This window comes from Equus quagga, chromosome 22, assembly GCF_021613505.1.
Source record: "Equus quagga isolate Etosha38 chromosome 22, UCLA_HA_Equagga_1.0, whole genome shotgun sequence".
NCBI classification, from domain to species: Eukaryota; Metazoa; Chordata; class Mammalia; order Perissodactyla; family Equidae; genus Equus; species Equus quagga.
Genome location: NC_060288.1, coordinates 12,202,230 through 12,221,833, shown reverse-complemented (window position 1 = coordinate 12,221,833; position 19,604 = coordinate 12,202,230). Strand labels below are relative to the sequence as shown.

The 19,604-nt window shown below is 37.4% G+C and overlaps 1 protein-coding gene across 1 annotated transcript in view; it reads right to left on the bottom strand.

Annotated features, from left to right (window-relative positions):
* Positions 1–18,348, bottom strand: part of TEX15 (testis expressed 15, meiosis and synapsis associated) — a 48,589-nt gene extending 30,241 nt beyond the window's left edge. The window contains exons 1-2 of the mRNA XM_046648687.1: positions 18,210–18,348; positions 12,683–12,848 (exon numbers count right to left, since the gene is read on the bottom strand). Of these exons, the coding sequence (XP_046504643.1) occupies positions 12,683–12,848; positions 18,210–18,348 (305 nt within the window). The remainder of the gene's footprint in view (positions 1–12,682; positions 12,849–18,209) is intronic.
* Positions 18,349–19,604: the final 1,256 nt, after the last annotated feature.

Here is a 19,604-nt window from a genome sequence, read left to right as displayed (position 1 = left end):
TTTTTGGACCACAGTTGACTGTGGGTAACCGAAACTGCAAAAAGTGAAATCATGAATAAGAGGGGGACTACTGTAATGTTTCAAGTAAGCCACAAAGTAAACACAAAACAAAAACTATAGTAGATACACACAAGATACAGAGAAGGGAATCAAAGTGTATCACTAAAGAAAATCATCAATTCACAAAAGAAGACAGGAAGAAAGGAACAAAAGAACTATAAAACAGCCAGAAAATAATTAACAAGATGACAAAAGTAAGTCCTTACCTATCAATTATTAGTTTAAATGTAAATGGATTAAATTCTCCAATCAAAGGCACACAGTAAGTGGATGGATAAAACAACAAGATCCAATTATATGCTGCCTTTGAGATTCATCTTAGCTTCAAGGACACAGACATGCTCAAAATGAAGGGATGAAAAAACATTCCACACAAATGGATAACAAAAGAGAGCAGGGGTAGCTATACTTATATAAAACTAAGTCAAAAAACTGTAACAAGAGAAAAGAAGGTCATTATATAAAGATAAAGGGGTCAATTCGCCAAGAGGATATAACAATTGTAATATATATGTACACAACATCAGAGCACCTAAATACATTAAGCAAATACTAACAGATCTGAAGGGAGTAATAGACAAGAATACAATAATAGTGGGGGACTTAAATACCCTAGTTTCACCAATGGATAGATCATCCAGGGAGAAAATCAATAAGGAAACATTGTCTCTGAACTATACTTTAGACCTAATGTACCTAACAGACATATACAGAACAGTCCATCCAACAGCAGCAGGGCACACATTTTTCTTAAGCACACTTGGAACACGTTCCAGGATAAATCCTATGTTAGGTCACAAAACAAGTCTCAGAAAATTTAAAAAGATTGAAATTATATCAAGTATCTTTTCTAAGTTTAATGGTATGAAAGTGGAAATCAATAACAGGAAACTTAAGAGAGGAAAACTTAGAAATTCACAAATATGAGGAAATTAAACACCATATTCCTGAACAAACAATGGGTCAAAATGAAATAAAAAAAACATATTCAAACAAGGAAAATGGAAACATCACATAGCAAACTTTATGAGATGCAGCGAAAGCAGTGCTAAGAGAGAACTTTTATAGTGATAAATATCTACATTAGGAAAAAAGAAAGATCTCAAACAATGTAACTTTACACCTCAAGGAACTAGAAAAAGAACAACTGTCAATAAATTGGGTATATATGGAAAATGCCTCAACATAATAAAGACCATATATGACAAACCCACAGCTAACATCATACTCAATGGTAAAAAGCCCAAAGCTTTTCATCTAAGATCAGGAACAAGACAAGCATGTCCACTCTCACCCTTTATTCGAGTACTGAAAGTCCTAGCCAGAACAATTAGGTAAAAAAAAAAAAAAAAAAAGGCATCCAAATAGGAAGAGAAGTAGTAAAATTATCTGTTTGCAGATGACATGATCTTATATATAGAAAGGCTCCTTCTAAAGGCTACACCAAAAAAACTGTTGGATCTAACAAATGAATTCAGTAAAGTTTCAAGATACAAAATCAACATACAAAAATCATTATGTTTCAGTATAGCAACAATGAACTATCTGAAAAAGAAAATTCCATTTAAAATAACATCAAAAATAATAAAATACTTAAGAATAAATTTAACCAAGGAGATGAAAAGATCTATATAGTGAAAACACCAATGAAAGAATTGGAACAAGACACAAAAAAATGCAAAGATATCCCATGTTCATGGATCAGAAGAGTCAATACTGTTAAAATGTCAGTATGATCCAAGGCCATTAACAGATTCAATGCAATTTCTATCAAAATTCCAATGGCACTTTTCATAGAAACTGAACAAACAATCCTAAAATTTGTATGGAACCACTGAAGACCCCAAATAGTCAAAGCAACCTTGAGAAAGAAAACAAAGCTAGAGGCATTACACTTCCTGATTTCAAGTTATATTACACAGCTACAGTAAGTAAAACAGTATGGTACCTGCATAGAAACACACACAGACCAGTGGAACAGAATCAAGAACCCAGAAATAAACTCACCCATATATGGTCAATTAATACTTGACAGAGGAGCCAAGAACACTCAACAGGGAAAGGACGGTCTCTTCAACAAACGGTGTTGGAAAAATTGGATATTCACGTGCAAAAGAATGAGATTAGATCCTTGTCTTACACCACTCACAAAAATTAACTCAAAATGGCTTAAGAACTTAAAGGTAAGATCTGAAGCTATAAAACTCCTAGAAGAAAACATAGGAAAAAACTCCTTGACACTGGTCTTGGCAATGACTTTTTGGATATAACATCAAAAGCACAAGCAACAAAAGGAAACATCAACAAGCGGGACTATTTCAAACTGAAATGCTTCTGGCACGGCAAAAAGAAACAATTGACAAAAGGAAAAGACAACCTATGGAATGGAGGAAAATATTTGCAAACCATGTAACTGATAAGAGGTTAGTATCCAAAATACACAGGGAATTCATACAACTCTAGCAAAAACATAAACAATCTGATTTAAAAATGGGCAGAGAACTTGAATAGACATTCTTCCAAAGAAAACATATAAATGGCCAACAAGTACATGAAAAGGTGCTCAACGTCACTAATCATCAGGGAAATACAAATCAAAACCACAATGAAATTATCCCACACATGTTAGAACGGCTGTTCTCAAAAAGATCAGTGCTAGTGATGATGAGGAGAAAAGGGAACCCTGATGCATTGTTGGTGGGAATATAAACTGGTTCAGTCACTATGAAAAACAGTATAGAGATTCCTCAAAAAACTAAAAACATAACTATCACATCATCTCGCAATCCCTCTTCTAGGTATGTATCTGAAGGAGATGAAATCGTTGTCTCAAAGAGATATCTACACTCCCGTGTTCATTTCAGCATTATTCACAGCAGCCAAGACATGGAAACAACCTAAGTGTGTGTTGAAAGACGAATTGATAAACCAAATGTAGTATATATACACAATGGAATATTACTCAGTCATTAAAAAGAAGGAAATCCTTCCATTTGTGACAATGTAATGGATCTTGAGGGCATTATATCAAGTGAAATAAGTGAGAGGAAGACAAATACCATATGATCTCACTTACATGTGGAATCTAAAAATATCAAACTCATAGAAACAGAGTAGAATGATGGTTGCCAGGGAAGTGGGGGAAATAGAGAGATGTTGGTCAAGGGTACAAACTTTCAGTTATAAGATGAATAAGTTCTGAGGATCTAAGGTACAGCATGGTGACCATAGCTAAGAATACTATATTGTATACCTGAAAGTTGCTACAAGAACAGAGCTTTAATATTTTCACCATAACAATAACAAAATGGTAATTATGTGAGGTAAAGCACGTTAACTAACCTTCTTTGGTAAACATTTCACAACATATACATGTATCAAATCACCACAGTGTACACCATAAATTTACACCATGTTCTATGTCAAGTATATTTCAATAAAGCTGGAGGAAAAAAAAGAAATTTTCTAACTCACACAAGAAGTCCAGAGATAAGGCAGTGCATTAGTTTTCTATTACTGCTGTAACAAATTACTACAAACTCAGGGGATTCAAACAAATCAAGTTTATTATCTTACTGTTCTGTAAGTCTAAGCCCAATATGGGTCTCAGTGAGCTAAAAATCAAGGTGTCATCTGGGCTGCATTCCTTTCTCAGGCACTAGGGGAGGATCTCTTTCTTTGTTGACAGAATGCAACCACTTGAAGTTGGAGGACTGAAATCCTGTTTCCTTGCTGGCTCTCAGATAAAGGCTGTTCCCAAGGTGCAGAAGCGACTCTCATTCCTTGGCTGTAACACCTTTCCTGCATCTTTAAACCTATCCAAGGCAGGCTGAATTCCACTTATACTTCGCTTATTCTGTCTCCTCTCTCTGACCCATTCTTCTGCCTTCCTCTTACATTTTTAAGAGTTCATATGATTAAATTGGGCCCACTCAGATAACTAATGATAATCACTCATCTCAAGGTCTGTAACCCTAATCACATCTGCAACGTCTTTTTTCTTATGTGAAGTAACATTCATAGGTTCTGGGAATGAGGATGTGAGCATCTTTGGGGGAACACTACGCTATCTACCACAGGTAGATTCTGAACTTACTCGGCCCCTCAACAATACTGGGAACTCAAGTTTCTTTTCCTTGACACTCTACACTGTTGTACACAGCTTTACTTATGTCTGGCTCCTGTTATGATGCTATGAGGGCTGCCAGCAGGAACTAGGCCTACTGGCTTCCTTGCTCACAGCCATCAATAGAGACAGTGACTTCCTCCTCTCAGGATTTCTAAGCAAGTCTCACTCTGTGTTCTATTGAACCATATTGACTAGGCTTGTACATCACTAAACCAATAAAGGTAAGGGGAATGGGATAAAGAACAGTTCAGACTAATTATGTAAGATGATTTAGAACTGTTAGGGAGACTGCAGCTACTCATTTTGTTACCCTTTATACACACCCTTCTTCCAACACATATACTTTCAAAAATGCTCATGCTCACACAAAGCACCTCACAAAAGGGAACAACCCAAAGTGTCATTCGGTTACTGCATCTAACTTCAGATTTATGATGTGAGTAATATGCCTTCTTTTCTAACAGGCCTGGATAGAGATCTGTATAGTCAACATTAATTTGGCCAATACACGGCTACAAGATTCAGTTATATACACTCAAAATACATTGGTGGAGAAAAAATAGGGTAACTACAATTAAATTCAGGAAAGTGAAAATGACACGATGATGGTGAGAGTGTTAATTGGCCCTTAGCACAAAATATATCCTTCTAACAAGAAGTAGCTAGCATTCTTTGCCCTCAAAATTCCAAAGGCTAGTAACCATAGCAAGATCTTGTTTAGATGATGGTTACGATTAAGAATTTCAGTCTCCTGGCAACAACCACCTCTGAAACTTGCCCATCCCCCAATGGCCTGAATTTTGAATGGACTTTACAAACTATTGCGTTACAATTTGAAACTGTTTCCTCCCTGAGACTGCATTTAAAATAAATCTTTATATATAAATTTGAGTAGTTCCCATTTACCAGGTGGAAAATGCTTAAAAAGAGGTATTTGGGGAAGATCGAAGGCAACATATTTGTGCTGACGAATACTTATCTCCCATTAAACCTCCTTCCTTTTAAACTCATATTCACAATAACCTTGGAAAAGATGAATTCTTTTTTTAAATTGAGATAACACTGGTTCATAACACTATATAAATTTCCAGTGTACATCACTGTATTTCAGCTTGTATAGACTACTTTGCGCTCACCACCAAAAGTCTAGTTTCCATCCATCACTGTACAAATGTCCCCCTTTACCCCTTTCGCCCTCCCCCAACCCTCCTTCTTCTCTGTTAACCACCAAACTGTTCTCTGCATCTACATGTGTTTGTTGTCTTTTTATCTTCTGCATAAGTGAAATCATATAATATTTGTCTTTCCTCATCTGACTTATTTTACTTAGCATAATACCCTCAAGATCCATCCACGTTGTCGCAAATGACAAGATTTCATCTTTTTTATGGCTGAGTAGTATTTCATTGCATATTTAAACCACATCATCTTTATCCATTCATCTGTTGGAGGGCGCTTAAGGTTATTGCCACATCTTAGCTATCGTAAATAATGAGGCAATGACCAGAGGGCTGCATATATACTTTCAAATTAGTGTTGTTGTGTTCTGTGGATAAATACCCAGAAGTAGAATAGTTGGATCATATGATGGGTCTATTTTTAACTTTTGGAGGAATACTGGTACTGTTTTCCATAGTGGCTGCACCAATTTACATTCCCACAGCAGTGTATGAAAGTTCCCTTTTCTCCATATCTGCTCCAACACATTTCTTGTCTTATTAATTACAGCCTTTCTGATGGGCATGAGGTGATATTCCACTGTGGTTTTGACTTGCATTTCCCTAATAATTAGTGATGTTGAACATCTTTTCATGTGCCTGTTGGCCATGCACATATCTTCTTTGGAAAAATATTCAGATCCTCTGCCCATTTTTTAATTAGGTTGTTTGTTTTTCAGTTGTTGAACTGTATAAGATCTTCATATATTTTGGATATTAATCACTTATCAGATATGTAAATTTGCAATATCTTCTCCCAGTCAGTAGGTTGTCTTTTTGTTTTGTTGATGGTTTCCTTTGCTGTGCAGAAACTTTTTAATTTGCTGGAGTCCCATTTGTTTTTTTCTTTTGTTTCCCTTGTCTACAAGGAAAAGTACCTCAACAAAATGAAGACCATATATGATAAACCCACAGCTAACATCATACTCAACAGTGAGGAACTGAAAGCTCTCCCTCTAATACCACAAACAAGAGAATGATGCCCACTCTTGCCACTCTTCTTAAACCGAGTATTGGAAGTCCTACCCAGAGCAATGAGGCAAGAAAAAGAAGTGAAAGGGATCCAAATTGGAAAGGAAGAAGTAAACTGTCACTATTTGCAGATGACATTTTTTTTCCCTGAGGAAGATTTACCCTGAGCTAACATCTGTTACCAATTTTCCTCTATTTTGTATGTGAGTCACCACCTCAGCATGGCCACCAAGGAGTGGTGTAGAGCTGTGTCCAGGAACTGAATCTGGGCTGCCAAAGCAGAGCGTGCCAAACACAGCCACTAGGCCACGTGGCCGGCTCCTGCAGATGACATGATTTTATATATAGAAAACTCTAAAGAATCCACCAAAAACTATTAGAAATAACCAAATATAGTGAAGTTCCAGGGTACGAAATCAACATACAAAGAATGGTTGTGTTCTATACACTAACAATGAAATAGCAGAAAGATAAATCAAGAATACAATCCCATTCACAATTGCAACAAAAATTACCTAGGAATAAATTTTAACCAAGGAGGTGAAAGATCTGTAAAATTATTAAGACATCATTGAATTCTTTACTTCAAGCTAATCTTGCAAAGTTAATCTGTGAAACTAGGCCAATAGCAGAAAGGATCTTTCTTACCAAATCTGAATTCTAAAGGCCTTTTGGGTCTAAAAGGAAATGGTGCTGAATTTTTTGAACATTATCCCCCCAAAGCACAGCCTCATGAAGCACGTGGTCTGTGCCCCAAGGTATTGAGACATCGAGCACAAATTCAACCACAGCATCAAGCTGGGTACTGACAGTCTTTAAAATGATAGCCTTTCATATAAATTTGAAATTTTTAAATGTAAGTTATCCTAAAACAAAACAAAAAAGGGTCAAGCTGATACAAATAAAGCAATGGAACTTCAGAAGAATTCAGTTTCCCTTTTACCTATTAAGACCAGCTCAAGTTTCTTAACTCTTCAAAACATCTCTCAAGACTCTTAGGAAGAATAATCAATCCATCATCTGTGCTTGTACGTCTTTATTATAATGTTGCATTTTATATTTAACCATATGCCTTCTCCACTAGAATGTAAATTCTTTAAGACTGAGAAGAAAATATTCATTTTCTCTGAGGTTATCAAATACAGTATCTGACACAGTAAGTACTCAAGTGCTTAATGAATGATCAGATACATAGACATTTAGATTATTAATGTGTTTTTGCTGACTTCACAGCTAAGTAGTAGTAGATGGAATGTAGACAATAAGTAGAAATTGGTATCTTTTTTAGAGCTACTCGCTTTTTTTTCAAGGTATGTTTTTTTTTGGTGAGGAAGATAGGTCCTGAGGTAATATCTGTTGCCAATCTTCCTCTCCCCTCCCCCACAAAGCTCCAGTACATAGTTGTATATCCTAGTTGTAAGTCTTTCTAGTTCTTCTATGTGGGATGACTCCACAGCATGGCTTGATGAGCAGTGTGTAGGTCTGCGCCCAGGATCCAAACTGGCGAACCCTCGCCCACTGAAGCAGAGCACGCAAACTTAACCACTATGCCACTGGGCTGGTCCATGGAGCTACTTGCTTTTGCTGAGACCACAGATTTATAAACTCCTCTAAGGGGAGCGATAAAAAGAAAAGCCACAGGCAGTCAATGTTATTAATATGGTCATGCACTGCTTAATGACAGGGATACATTATGAGAAATGTGTCGTCAGGCAGTTTTGTCATTGTGTGAACATCACAGAGTGAACTTACACAAACCTAGATGGTATAGCTACTACACACCTAGGCCATATGGTACAGCCTATTGCTCCTAGGCCACAAACCTGTATAGCATGTTACTGTACTGAATACTGTAGGCAACTGTAACACAATTGCAAGTATTTATGTATGTAAACATATCTAAACATATAACAGGTACAGTAAAAATACAGTATAGAAGATAAAAATAGTATACCTATATGGGGCACTTACTATGAATGGAGCTTGCAGGACTGGAAGTTGCTCTGGGTGAGTCAGTGAGTGAGTGGTGAGTGAATGTGAAGCCTAGGTCATTACTGCACACTACTGTAGACTTCGTAAACACTGCACACTTAGGCCACACTAAATTTATTAAAAAAAAAGTATTTTTCTTTCTTCAATAATAAACCTTAGCTTACTGTAACTTTTTTATTTTGTAAACTTCAAAATATTTTTAACTTTGACTCTTTTGTAATAACATTTAGCTTAAAATACATTGTACAGCTGTACAAAAATATTTTCTAAAAATTTTCTTTCTTTAGATTCTTATTCTCTAAGCTTTTTTCTATTAATTTTTTTTCTTTTACTATTTAAACTTGTTAAAAACTAAGAAACAAACACACACACTGGCCTAGGCCTACACAGGGACAGGATCATCAATATCACTATCTTCCACCTCCACATCTGGTCCTCCTGAAAGGTCTTTGGGGCAATAAATGCATGGAGCCTTCGTCTCTTATGATAACAACTTCTTCTTCTGGAATACCTCCTGAAGGACCTGCCTGAGGCTCTTCCTGAGGAGCTGTCACTCTTTTCAGAAAAATGTCCATGGTGGTTTGCTTGGTTTCTTTCTTTTTTCATTACAGATTTGCTTGTAAGCAGATAATGCACCATGAACATTCCTCCCTATTAATGTAAACCTTTTGGTGCTGGAGTCCATGTTTTCAAACTTTTTAAGGAGCTTGGTGAGATCTGCCAAAGCTTTTGCTAACCCCTCCACAGTGAATTTTTTGGAGGGTTCTTCTTCTTTTTCTTCTCTTGCAGTTTCCTTTTCTCTTGCCTCTTCTTTGGCTATGAGTTCCTGTTCCAGTTCTCACAACTCCTCATTAGCCAATTCCCCAGGAACCACCTCTAGGAGCTCCTCAACGTCATCCTCATCCACACCTAGGTTAAAGCTGTTTGCCTTCTCAACCATAGCCCTGTTGATTTTTGCAACCTCCTCAACCTTGGCAAATCCTTTGAATTCATGGACAAACCTCTTTAGTGTCTTCTTCCAGATGTCATTCACAGACTTCTTGATGACATCACCCCAAGCCCAAGCAAAGTTCTTGATGCAGTCAGAGATGTTGCAGTCCTTCCAGAATTGCATCAGTGTCTTCCTCAGTTGCAGCAATAGCTTGGACAAAGGTCCTCCTTGGGTACTAGGCCTTAAAAGCTGCTATAACTCCTTGATCCATTGGCTGGACCAAAGAGAGGTGGCGTTTGGAGGGAGAAACACCACTTTGATATTGAGATGAAGATCACCAATAAGAGAATGTCCAGGAGCATTATTAACAATAAGCAAAATCTTGAAAGGTATGTTATCCTCCAAACTGTACTTCTCCATTTCACTACAATGCAATTCAGGAGGGCATCTTGGAAGAGGAGATGAGTCATCCTTGACTTCGTATTGCTTCCGTACAACACTGGCAGTGTGTGTTTACTGATACGCTTGAAGGCCCTGGGGTTCTCGCTGTGCCAGATCACAAAGAGCTTCAATTTGTAGCCTGCAACATTGTCCCCTAGCAAGACTGTTATCATTCAAACCAGGCGACTTGGCCTCCTTATGGATTAAAGTCTTTTCAGGTGTCTGTTTCTAGAATAGGGAGGTTTCATCCATATTGAATATTTGCTCTGGCAAGTAATTTTCTTCCACAATCAGCTTGTGCAGAGTTTCCAAAAATTCTTCAGCTGCCTTTACATTAGCACTCACAGACTCATCACTCACTATGACATTGTATAATGAATACAAATTCTTGAATCGTTTAAACCACCCAGAGCTAACAGTCAATTCAACATCATAGTTGGGTCCAGCCTTTTCTTTCAACATCACAAACAAACTTTTTGCTTTGGCTGTGATCATCATGGTGCTGAGAGAGATAGGCTTCTGTGCCTGGTCTTCAATCCAGGTCATTACAAAGTTTCTCCACGTCTGATATAGTCCCTTCTTGAATCTGTGTTGTTCTCGTTGCCTTCAATGAAGCATATCCTTTAATAGCTTCCATCACTTTGTTCTTGTTTTTCAAGATCGTAGCTGTGGTGGAATGAGACATGCCTGACTGGTGAGCAATATCCATCACTAACTTTGCACGTTTGTAGTCCTTAATCACTTCTAATATCATCTCCAAGTTAATCATTCAACATGGACTCTTACTGGCAACATTAGGAGTGGATTTTGTACACTTAGGGGGCATGATGGACAAAACAACATGAGATTAAATCAAATGCAAGAAAAAATGATGTAATCAAGAGACGGTAAACACGAGATGCTGGAGGCTGCTGCCGGTGTAACACAGCATACTGTTTCACAGTAAACTTTTGTTTTTAAAGATTTTCTGTTTTTTTTCCTTTTTCTCCCCAAAGCCCCCAAGTACACAGTTGTACATTTTTAGTTGTGGGTCCTTCTAGTTGTGGCATGTGGGACACCGCCTCAGCATGGCCTGATGAGCGATGCCATGTCTGCGCCCAGGATCTGAACCGGCAAAACCCTGGACCACCGAAGCGGAGAATGAGAACTTAAACACTCAGCCATGGGGATGGCCCCTAAACGTTTTTTTTAATATGGAGAATGAGTACTCTCTAAAATAACAATAAAAATTATAGTAAATACATAAAGCAGTAACACAGTCATTTATTATCAAGTATTACGTACTGTACATAATTGCATTGCTATACTTTTATACTACTGGCAGGGAAGTAGATGTGTTTACACCAGCATCACCACAAATACATCACTACAACATTACGACAGACATCACTAGGCGACAGGAATTTTTCAGTTCCATTATAATCTTATGGGACCATCATCGTATACGCAGTCCGTTGTTGACTGAAACACCGTTACATACAGCACATGACCGTACTTTCTCTTTTCATTTGATTATTCTCTACTACTAACCATTCTTACTTATTTTTCTTTTCTACCTGTCCCTTAAGGCAACTTAAGGGTGCTTTGCAGCATCACTGATTTAAAAAAGTGAAACAAAAATTTAACTTAATTGAACATTAAGCACCCACTGTGTTGCCAGACTTAGTTTTATACTATGTCTTTATACTTATACTATGGACACAAAAACAAATAAAATAAAACAAAACTCACAATGTAGTAGGGGAATCAGAAAAAACCAATACATTGTGGTAAATCCTATAAAACAAGTAGAAAGTACCATGGGAAACAAATGAGTTTGCCTAATTGGGCAAATAACTAAGAAACCAATAAATCCTGTACCTGTTGGTCACTTAGAACTCTTAGAACTTTCTACCATGTATTGTATTGTTAAGTAGTTGTCCTAACTTTTGTATAGTATTAGACAAATAACTGGTTGAAAATTAAGTGTTGGGCAAGGGGGCATTAAGAAAAAGGACAAAATTTTAAAATGCCTCAAAGATCCAAAATCAAAGAACATGCATGCCAGGAGTTCATTTTTGATCAAACTGTTATTTCAATCTGGAAGGGGCAGGGCATATCCAGTCCATTCTACTTTTGCTCAAAACTGTGGTTTTTAGATAAAAGACTATGCCATAAACTAATTCTGTCACTCACCAAGATTCCCAAACTGACACCAAGTGGGATAGCATGTTTGAATCAAGAGGAACTGATTCTAAAACGAAAAACCAAAAACATCCCAAAACGAGTTTGAAGTTTTTGGGTCCATCAAGCTACAGTCAGGTTTTAAGTTAAGTGCAAACTGGTGAAGTAGGCAAGTTCAGAAAATGGAAAAGCTAAACTAAATTGTACTCACACAAGATGTACACATATAAAAAATGTTTACGATGAGAACTTTGCATATGCTGTTATTCTTTCTTATCAAAATAACATAATGGAATGTGCCTTCCCAAAAAGCAGGAGTATTTTTTAAAACTTAAGTTTCAGAAATAGTGGCTCTGGTGGAATAGCTAGAAATAGCCAGATACAATCCTGCCAAATTAAAACATCAACCCAGTTTCTGAAAATTTACTTTCTGAATTCCTTAACTGCTGTTTTATGTTATGCAGGAGGCACAAGAGATCTACAAAATGGCTGCTTAAAAATGTGCTGATGTATGCTTCTGCAAAATTTATCAAGACTAAAAAATCAAGAATGTCTGAAATCTGGCTACATTAATGTCTAAAACCTACTAATCAAATCTCACACTTAGCTTTTCACTATTACACAAAGCTATGAGAAGGCAACAAAATAAAGAATAAACAGTCTCTGTACTTATTTTCTTAGTAATACCAAATCTCAAACAGTGGAAATAAACTCATATTAACACCTCATAGTAAAACAAAACAAAACCTCAAACTTCTTTAGGTCACAGTAACTTACCTCTTAGAAGTAAAATTTTTTTCCAGATCCTCATTGTGAACCAGTTTTGTATCCCCAAACTGCCATGATGACTGCAGATCACAGCTTACATCAAGCCGGCACTGGTTAAGAGTATCATGTATGAAACTATATTCTCTAGTATTGGTGCAACAAGGTGACAAGTAAACTAAACATAAAGAAAAGGGCACATGGTTATTTGTGTTTAGGATGTCATCATTGTACATCTGTACAATGACAAACGTATATCTGATATGAGACACAAAATAGCTAAGCACGTGGAATTTTCATTAACATGTCGAGGCATCTATTTATATTTAAGGTTCTATAACAGTAACATAGACTTCCTACACTTGGTATAAATGAAAATACAAACCTTGTTTTTCTGCATATAGTTAATAGAGTTCTTGAAAGTTGACACAGACATATTATACAGTACTAGAATTCAGGTGATTCATTTTCAACTTAAGATGTTGACTCTACAACATGCATTGTCACACAGATCTGGGAACTACTGTTAGGACATGAACATTTCTTGTATTTCCCCCAAATAAGGCAATCTACATACTGGTAAACTAGTTGGCTATTTTGACTTGCAAATACCAGAACATCTTTGTAAACTGCTAACTGATATAGTAGCATGAGTAAGAAGTAACAGACTTTCTCAGGACAATGAGCAATGTTTTAAGCACCGCTATATTAAGTAGATGCATAAAAGGACCAAAACCCTCAAGGAAGAGGACTCAGAGGAAAGCAGGGAACAAATACAGTAGATTCTTGTTATTTGTGGTAGTTATAGTCTATTAAAGTCACCGCCAATACTGAACTAGTGAATACTGAACTACTACTCTTAGATGAAATACATGGTTAGGTAGCTTCCTATGAGCCTCTGGTCACATTTTTTTTTTTTTTTTTTTTAAAGATTTTTATTTTTTCCCTTTTTCTCCCCAAAGCCCCCCAGTACATAGCTGTATATTTCTCATTGTGGGTCCCTCTAGCCGTGGCATGCGGGACGCCGCCCCAGCGTGGCCCGACGAGCAGTGCCACTTCCACACCCAGGACTCGAACCAACGAAACACCGGGACGCCTGCAGTGGAGCGCGCGAACTCAACCACTCGGCCACGGGGCCAGCCCCGCCTCTGGTCACATTTTTGACAAATGAAACGCCATTTGCGATATAGGTTTGCTTGCCAACATCCTTGTAAAACAAGCCAGTTTCATCACGGTTGAAAACTTGCTGCATAACCCTTCTCCTACATAACATTTAGCAGGTGTTTTAAAAATTCCTCTTGCTAAAGGTTTGTCTATTTTTCTGGTCTTTTCAATCAACCAGTTTTTTTTAATGTAATTATTTTATTCAGGTCATATTGACTTATAACATTGTCTAATTTTAGGTGTACATTATTACATATCAGTTTCTATATAGACTGCATCGTGCTCCACTGTCATGCTCATTTATCCATTACCAAAAATATGTGCTCCTTTACCCCTTTTGCCCTCTCCCCCACCCCCTTCCCCTCTGGTAACCACTAATCTGTTCTCTTTGTCCATCTGTTTGTTTCTCTTCCACATGAGTGAAATCATACAGTTTGTCTTTTTCTGTCTGGCTTATTTTGTTTAACATAATACCCTCAAGGTTTATCCATGCCGTTGCAAATGGCACGATTTTGTCTTTTTTATAGCTGAGTAGTATTCCTTTGTATGTATACACAACATCATCTTTATCCATTCATCCATTGATTGGCACTTGGGTTGCTTCCAAACCTTGGCTTCAATCAACCAGTTTTTTTGTTTGGTTCATTGATTTTCCCTTCTTTTGCTTGTTTTGGACTTGTTATTCTTTTTCTTGTTTCTCAAGGTGGAAGATTGAAATCCTTCCTATTTTCTGATGGAAGTATTTAGTGCCATAAATTAGTAATGCTTTGTGTCCCTCAGATTTTGACATGTTGCATTTTCACTTTTATTGAGTTCAATACATTTTTTAAATTTCCCTTGAAATCCCATGAATGTTTAGAAATGTGTTATTTTCCATGTGTTTAGAGACTTACCTATTATTTTCTCTTATTAATTTCTAGTTTCCACGTGGTCAGAGCACACATTCTGTATGACTTCAATTCTTTTAAATACGTTGAGATGTGTCACATGGCCCAACATATTGTCTATCTTGATGAGCATCAAATGGGCACTTGAAAGGAATGTTAAGGGCCAGCCCCAGTGGCCTAGTGGTTAAGTTCAGTAGGCTCTACTTGAGCAGCCCAGGGTTCGGTTCCCAGGTGTGGAACTACATCTCTCATCTGCCAGTGGCCATGCTCTCACGGCAGCCCATATACAAAAGGAAGAAGATTGGCAGCAGATGTTAGCTCAGGGCGAATCTTCCTCACAAAAAACAAAAGACAGAAAGCAATGTCTATTCTGCTGTTGGGTAGAGTAATGTTTAAGTGTCATATCCTGTTGGTTGACAGCATTAAGTTCTCTATCTTTGCTGATTTTCTGTCTTAGTTCTATCAACTACTGTGAGAAGTGTGCTAAAGTCTCCAACTATAATTCTGGATTTGTCCATTTCTTCTTTCAGTTTGATCAATTGGGCTTCACACATTCTGAAGTTCTGTTTGGTGCATACACATTTAGAATTGCTGTCTTACTGGTGGGGTGACGCTTTCATCATTGTTCCTGGTAATTTTCTTTCCTCTAAAGCCTACTTTATCTGACATTAATATAGCCAATCCTGCTTTATTTTGATTATTTGCATGGCCTATCTTTATTCATGTTTACTTTCAACAAACCTATATCACTAAATTTGAGGTGAATTTATTGACAGTATACAGGTGGATCATGTTTTTTTTAACCATTGTGTCAACCTGTCTTTTAATTGGTATATTGAGGTCATTTACATTTAATATAACTGGTATGTTAGGGCTTAAGCCTGCCATTTAACTGGTTATTTTCTCCTCAGTTATTCAATTTTCTATCTCATTTTTTCCTACCTTCCTGTAGGTTACTTGAACATTTTAAAAATTCCATTTTGGGAGCCAGCCCAGTGGCACAGCAGTTAAGTGTTCACGTTCCACTTCAGTGGCCTGGGGTTCACTGGTTTGGATCCCGGGCACAGACCTACAAACTGCTTGTCAAGCCATGCTGTCACAGGCGTCCCACATATAAAGCAGAGGAAGATGGGCACTGATGTTAGCTCAGGGCCAGGCTTCCTCAGCAAGGAGAGGAGGACTGGCAGCAGATGTTAGCTCAGGGCTAATCTTCCTCAAAAAAAAAAAAAAAAAACAGAACAGAAAAAAAATTCCATTTTGATTTATCTATAGTGTTTTTATAAAAAGCTTTTACTTCTGAGATAACTGAAGGCTCACATGAAGTTGTAACATGTAATACAGAGAGATCCTATATTCCATTCACCCAGTTCCCTCCAATGGTGATATCTCGCTCTATAATTGTTCTAAATACTTTCTCTATATACATTAAGAATCACATCAAAGAATGTTATAATTTGTCCTCCAACTGCCAAACATAATAAGAAAACTCAAGAGGAGGATGGTCTATTACATTTCGCTATAGTCTTACTCTTGCTATTGTTCTTCCCTCCTTCCTAACGTTCCCAGCTTCTCTGTCATTTTCTGTTTGGAGAACCTTCTTTAGCCATTCCTTTAGAGTGGATCTGCTGATGAAATATTTCTTGGTTTTACTTTACCTGAGAATGTCTATTTCACTTCTATTCCTGAAGGATATCTTTGCCTGGGACAGAACTCTGGGTTTCTACACTTGAAAAATGTTGTGCCACTTCCTCTGGGCTCCATGGTTTCTAATGAGAAATCTTCTGTCATTCAAACAATTTTTCCCCTATAGACAATGTGTGGTTTCTCTCTAGTTGCTTTCAAGACGTTTTCTGTCCTTAGTTTTCAAAAATTTGATTAGATTATAATGTGCCTTGGCACAAACTTCTTTGGGTTTAACCTGTTTAAGTTTATTCAGCCTTTTGACTGTACAGGTTTATGTCTTTTACCAAATCTTGGAAATTTTTGGCCAATATTTTTTCAAATACTTTTTCAGCTCCACACTTTTTCTCTTCTACTTCTGGGACTTCTAGGACAAAGATGTAAGATCTTTTATTATTGTTCCACACATCACTGAGGCAGGCTCTGTTAATATTTTTCTGTTTTCTCTGCATTGTTCAGACTGAATAATTTCTATTGTTATATCTTCAAATTCACTCGTTCTTTCCAATGTCTTCTCAATTCTTCGGAACCCACCCAATTAGTTTTTATTTCAATTATTGAATTTTTCAGAAGCAAAACTTCTACTTGGTTCTTTATTACATTTTCCATTTCTCTGCTGAGATTTTCTATTTTTTTCATTTGTTTCAAGAGTGTGTGTAGTAGCTTGCCGAAACATGATTATGATGGCTGTTTTAAAACCTTCTCAGATAATTCCAACATGTGTTTCATCATAGTGTTGGCATCTGTTGACTATCTTTGCTCATTCAAGTTGAGATTTTCCTTGTGTGTGGTAAAACGAGTGATTTTTAAAATTACACCTTGGGCATTTTGGGTACCGTTAAGACACTCTGAATCATAGTTAATCTTGAGTTTGAACAAGCCTCCACTAAAACTGAGCCAGCAGGGGAAACTCTGTTAGTAGTGAAAAGGTGGGCAGGGTGCTGACTCTACCACCAGGCAGGGTTGACGTCCTGACTCTCCACAGGGTCTCCACTGACACCCTGGGCGTATGCTTTGTTATCATGACAAAGGGGTGGAAGTCCACGCTCCTGACTCGGACTCAGCCTCCCACACTGTGGGAGGGCAACACATGCCTTGTTACTGGTGGGTGTGAAAGAAGTCTAGGCTCCCCACATGGTATTCACTAACTCTACTCCCAGGGAGAAGGGGTGTCTCCTCACCACAGGGCAAGGGTGGAAATCCACTGACACTGCAGGGGATGGCAGGGATGGGAACTTGTGAACTGCCATGAAGGGGAGAGGCATAGACGGAAGTCTAGGCCCTCCATTTAGCCTCTGTTTACAAAGGTGTAGGAGGCATGCTATTTTTTTGCCCTACGTTTTGCAGAACTAGGGTGTTTATTGTCAAATAGGTTTCTGTCTTTCTAGGATGACCCTTTCCCAGTCCTTGGAAAGGGAGAACAGACTTTCCTTGGGACTTTTTGGGTCCATGCCATTAGGCATTCTTAGGTTGTGCGCATCCAATCTGAGACATGGAGGACAAAAAGAAAATCCAGAGAACTTACTTCTACGTTATTCCTTGAGTCCCAGGATCCTTAGCTGCTTCTACCTTTCAAAATCTTATATTTATTTTATGTATGATGTCCAGCATTTTTAGGTGTACTTAGTGAGAGAAATAGGAGATGTGTCTGTTCCACTTTGTGTGGAACCAAAAGTAGATGTGTGTTTAAGAAATTAAAGGCCTGACTTAACCCAATTAGTCAAAATAGAAGATGAACATAAAGAATCAGAAAAATACAGTAAGAGTTATGAAATAACCCTATCTTTCATAGAAATAGTAAATATTACCTTTCCCAGCTGTCCTCCTGATCTTGGGAATGGTGAAGTTCTTTAAAGGACTGATGTCTACACCAGTAACTAATAAAGGTTCATTGGTTGAGTTCATTTTCCATAGTGTCTTGTGTTTAACAATCTCTTTTATTTCCATTTTGTTGGTGGCCTAAAACCAACTGAAAGTTATTAAGCAAAAGGTCAATAAATACATAAGAGTCAATGGCAGTAAAACTGTTTAAGAGTTCTTCAACTAAACTGAATAAAGACATATTCTTGGTCACACTTGCAACAGGTTTCAGTCTCAATTCGCCAGGTTACCCAAAATAGAAAATGAATTAACTTTGACTTTTATATAACATTAAAAATACTTATTTTATAGTTCCTAATAGACCTTTTCCTTGTAATTCATGTTACTTTAATTAGGTAACCAAAAGCCTCTGTGTTCCTTAAAGGTTTAATAATAACTTCCAAACGACAATTTTTATTAACATTTGGTAAAATTCTTGCCAAATACTCTATTTTTAAAAATTTTTTCCTATATACTTCTATGAATAGAATAATATTACCTAAATCAGAATCTCTTGCCTTGGGAGAAACTTATTAAAGGTGTGAACCAACTATCACAAGGCTATCCCTACAACTGATGGCTGAAAACAGTCAGTCACTCACTGGCTACTGTTCCACAGTACCACTCTGCAAATGGATTAAGATAGCATATGCAGTCATACTAACAGTAACCAATTCCCTTTCCTCCCTCCTCCCTTCTCTCTCCAACTGCCCTCCCCCTGCTCACACACACACATTGATTCTTAACCTTCCAAGTAGAACTCATACTGGATATCAAAGGAAAGCTATGGAGCCCACACACAGAGAAATATATGTAAACATGGACTTTTCATACCATTTCATTACATGGTTCATGGGTCCTCTGATATCTAACTGCTTAGTTCAAACCTTAGATCACAATCCAAATTAAGAGTTGCCAAAATTCCACAGAAGGATCACAAAGGATAAGATTTCATAGAAGGTTCCCAAAAGATTCCCTCCCCATCTTCACTCCCCCACCCTTTATGAAAGGTTATCTTGCCATCTCCCAATCAAATATGCTTCAGAATAGAGAACAGACTTCTACAAAGAGAAGACAAATCAGCCTTTCTCTCATCCAGTCACATGGATAGACACCAGCGGTGCTGCCTCCTACCAAGAATACCCTTAACATATACCAGGTGCTATAACACCTGCTAGTTTAGTAAGGAGAAAAAGGGAGAATAACTTATTTAGAATAACATATTACAAAAAACTCTTAAATTCATCATGATCTATACCTACTGCACACAAAGGTATACAACCGTCAGATGAATATACTTTACTTGACGATCCAAGTGCTGTGACAATCCTCAATGTTTTTAA